At 44.0% G+C, this 3,994-nt stretch overlaps 1 protein-coding gene across 1 annotated transcript; it reads left to right on the plus strand.

Moving 5' to 3' along the window:
* The first annotated feature begins 311 nt into the window (after positions 1–311).
* On the plus strand, positions 312–3,378 carry IL6 (interleukin 6). The gene is made up of 3 exons (XM_065629685.1): positions 312–779; positions 984–1,130; positions 3,187–3,378. Exons 1-3 carry the CDS (start codon positions 312–314, stop codon positions 3,376–3,378), a joined length of 807 nt encoding a protein of 268 aa, XP_065485757.1.
* Positions 3,379–3,994: the final 616 nt, after the last annotated feature.

Genomic DNA, 3,994 nt, shown 5'->3' on the forward strand with positions numbered 1-3,994 from the left:
GGGGACCAGGTGAGCCGGCAGCGGCGGCGGCAGCCCGGCCCTCAAGGAGTTACGGTGCAGGAGCGCGATGACTTCATGCCCCCCCCGGCCCCATTTCACAATCCCGCAGCGCTCGGACGGGGCGAGCTCTGTGTCAAGCCCGGCGCGATCCGCTGCGCACACACCCCCGTGTTCTCATGCCGGATTTTCCCGGGCCATGAATAATCTCGAAGCCCCCTCGATAAATACACGTTCAGGGATGCCCGGAGCTCATTCAACCCGCCAGCCTCACCGACGAGAAGGGGCCGGGGCCGGAGCCGAGAAGCCGAACGATGAAGTTTCCCCAGAGCTGTGGCTGTGACCGTGACCGCACCGGCCGCCGCCGCCGGTCGCCCGCCCTCCGCTCCGCCGCGCTGCCGCCGCTGCTGCTGCTCCTCCTCCTGCTGCCGCTGGCCGCCGCCGTCCCGCTGCCCGCCGCCGATTCCTCGGGGGAGGCCGAGCTGGAGGAGGCGGCGGTGCGGCGGGCGGCGCTGCCCGACTGCGTGCGGCTGGCCCGGCTGCTGCACTCCCGGGCCGCCCAGCTGCAGGAGGAGGTGGGTACGGGGCGTCCCGGGGGCTCGGACACTCGCACACAGCCGGCTGCCTCCGGCCAAGGTGCGATAAAACCTCTCGGTGTCTCTCCCCAGATGTGCGAGAAGTTTACCGTCTGCGGGAACAGCATGGAGATGCTCGTCCAGAACAACCTCAACCTCCCCAAGGTGACAGAGGAAGACGGGTGTCTATTCGCCGGCTTTGATGAGGCAAGGACCTGCTCCCCTTTCTGGTCTAATCCTATATACCTGGGGCAATTTTGCCTGCTCAAAAAACCCACGAAAGTTGACCTAAAGATTTGTGCAGAGACCTCCACTCCCTGTATAACATCCCCGCCTTACCTGTGCTGGATGCGCAATATTGCGCTCGAGGCATTTCTGACCTGTCAGTGACTTTCTCACCTTTTATTTCAGGATAAATGCTTGAGGAAAATCTCCAGCGGGCTTTACACATTTCAGACGTACCTCGAATACGTAAAAGAAACTTTTACTAGTGAAAAGCAAAACGTCGAATTGCTGTGCTATAGCACAGAACACCTGGCACGTACCATAAGGCAGATGGTGAGTTGGTTTTAAATTCACTCCAATAATTTTTATGGTCCAGCACTGATGTGTAGTCAGAGAAATAGGATGCTATGTGAAGCTGAATATTTCCTGCTTTCATTTCTCTCAGTGGAAACAGGTGACCATTTCTTCTGCTCAGATACTTAGTCTTATGATTAATTTACAAGTTTTACAAAGTTTTGTTTTCTTAAAGAAACAACTCTTCTTCCTACTTTCTAGTGTTATTTCTAATTTCCAAACCAACAATTAAATGCATCATATTGTTTTAAGAACAAATACACTAATGCTGCCTGGCTCATAGAAATAAGATTTCTCAGGGAGCTCGTTCCTAATTGTGGAACTGCAGTTCAGTCCAAACCTTCTCATGTTGCAACCCCCTGAGAAGTAGAAATAAGTAATTTTTTAAAAAATCCACATAAAAGCAAATACATTTTTACAGTATTATTAATCTTTAAAACTCTCCAAAACAAACTTTTAAACCAAGCTGTATGGTATATTTAGATATCAATAGCTTAAAAATCAAGGAAGACAGTTAAGTTCAGAATGTAACTTCACTGAATAAAAGGTGCTGCCTATTGAAAAGCATGCTTTTTGCTTGCAATTATAATGAAAAAAAATCTTTACAAACACTCAAATTCTCTTTTGATTCATTAAACTGAAGGCTATTCATTTCTGACAGTCTTTTTCTATGTTTTGGGGAGTTCTGAAAGATCACACTTCAAAAATTCACTTCATACCTGCAGTTCTTACTCACGCTAATAACCCTTAACAATGAATATTTCATTTGTCATCAGGGAAACTATTTGCCTGAGTAAGAACCACCCAGGTGAGTAAGGACTGCAGAATTAAGAACTGCAGAAATCTCAGGGCATTATTTCCTTCAAGGTGTTTTTTGGCTTTCGAAAAGCCCATTGTGTACTTTCCATACCTTTCCTAACATATTTATTTATGTCCATTATTAAGTGAAAGGGAGCTGGACTGCTTTTTTCACACTGTACTAGCTAAGAAGAATAGCCCTGTCATAAGACAGCACCTGACTACTGGCTTCCAACTTGATATATTACTTTGTAGAAAGTTTGTTTCATAACTGGGGGAGACCAGCCTATAGAGACTCAAACCTTTAGAGCATGCAACAAGGCGTTAGATACACCAGTAACTAGCTGTGTGAACAGAATCCACTGAAAGTAGTCTGGACAGAAAGAATATTCATATCTTACTGAATTTAACAACAACAAAAAAATGCTCCAGAGGGAGGTGTGGATGCTTTTGTCACATCTTAAAGGGTAGGAGAGATCCTAAAATCAGGAGCAGATACTTTATTGTTAGTTTTCTGGGCCCCAATAATCTAAAGTAGCTCCATGATTTGGGTGAGTAACTCTCATTTTCAGCACTTACCTACCCATTTCACAGGACAAGTTCTTAGAAGGCATTTGGGTAGCGGGTACCCAGCACTGTCAGTCAGCATTAGGTACACAGCTCCTTGTACTCATCTTGCAGTTAGGATCCCACGCACCAGTGAAAGTTGGTGACACTTAAGTCTCCCACGTGCCCAGATGCCTGGAAAGTAAGAATTAAGCAGCTAGACAAGTTTGACATCTCTGTAGAGTGTCAATGTACTACAAAATGTGAGAGTACTCCAATGCCATCTAATTAACTTATGACTCAGCCAGTACGGGTTAGGACAAATCATGTTCAGCATCTTCCCACATAACCAGGCAGTCAGCAGATAGCAGGAGAGGTGTATCGATCTGTTCAGTGCAGCGTGCTGGACCATGATGCCAGATGTTGCATTCGAACCAGAATAAGTGGTTCAGATCAGACAAGACCCTTTGATTCTTCTGCAGTAACTGTAGCAGGTCTCACAGTACCTCCAAGCCCACCACAGAAGTGGGGCTGTAGGCAAGTGCAGGTCCTGGGGAGGTCTGTCAGCTGCAGTATAGAAAGGCTAGATAGACAGCTGGTCAGGAACATATTATACACATGAACTGATGCTCTCCCACAAGCTCAGTTACACCGTTTTAACCAGGGCACGTTGCTATTTTCTCTTTCACAGGTGATCAATCCTGATCAAGTGACCATCCCAGACCCAGCTACCCAGGAATCCCTCCGTGCAAAGCTCAAGTCCAATAAGAACTGGATAGAGAAAATCACCATTCACCTCGTCCTCCGAGACTTTACTTCATTTATGGAGAAAACTGTGAGGGCTGTTCGCTATTTGAAAAACACCAGGAGTTTCAGTGTTTGAATGTTTTAATTCAGGCACAATCCTTTGTTACAAATTTGTCATGTGGCAGATGACAGTGTTGTTCTGTTTAAAGAACCAGAAATAGTAACAATGATTTGCATTTATATATATTCTCATTTCCTTCTAGGAATCTATTTATTGTATTTAAAATATTTATTTGTTTCTAATGATTCCTATTTATATTTTTTATATTTAGAAATAATTGAGAACACTGACTTATTTAATAATGTATTCAACAACAACATCTTTTTAGAAGCCAGAAAAATTGTTGTATAACTTATGCTTTTAAAATATTTGAGATGGTATTTATGACTTATTTATATTTTTAGAACAAATAAAAGCCGATTTAAAAAAACAAACACGTGTATAACCTGCTTGAACTTTAAATAAGACTAGGGAACTCTAACGTATGTGATTTTTAATATCAGTAATTATCAAACAACCACTTTCAAGAATATAAATTTTATCTGTGTAAACAGATCAGTTATCTGCATAGCACATACATACACAGACAGCTAGATCAACATAAAATTCTTAAAATAGGACATAAAGGAACCAGATGCACTGAACATGGTACTTCAGAATGAACATGATAAAGCATCACGGCTTCTGAGAA

Source organism: Caloenas nicobarica, chromosome 2 (assembly GCF_036013445.1).
Source record: "Caloenas nicobarica isolate bCalNic1 chromosome 2, bCalNic1.hap1, whole genome shotgun sequence".
NCBI classification, from domain to species: Eukaryota; Metazoa; Chordata; class Aves; order Columbiformes; family Columbidae; genus Caloenas; species Caloenas nicobarica.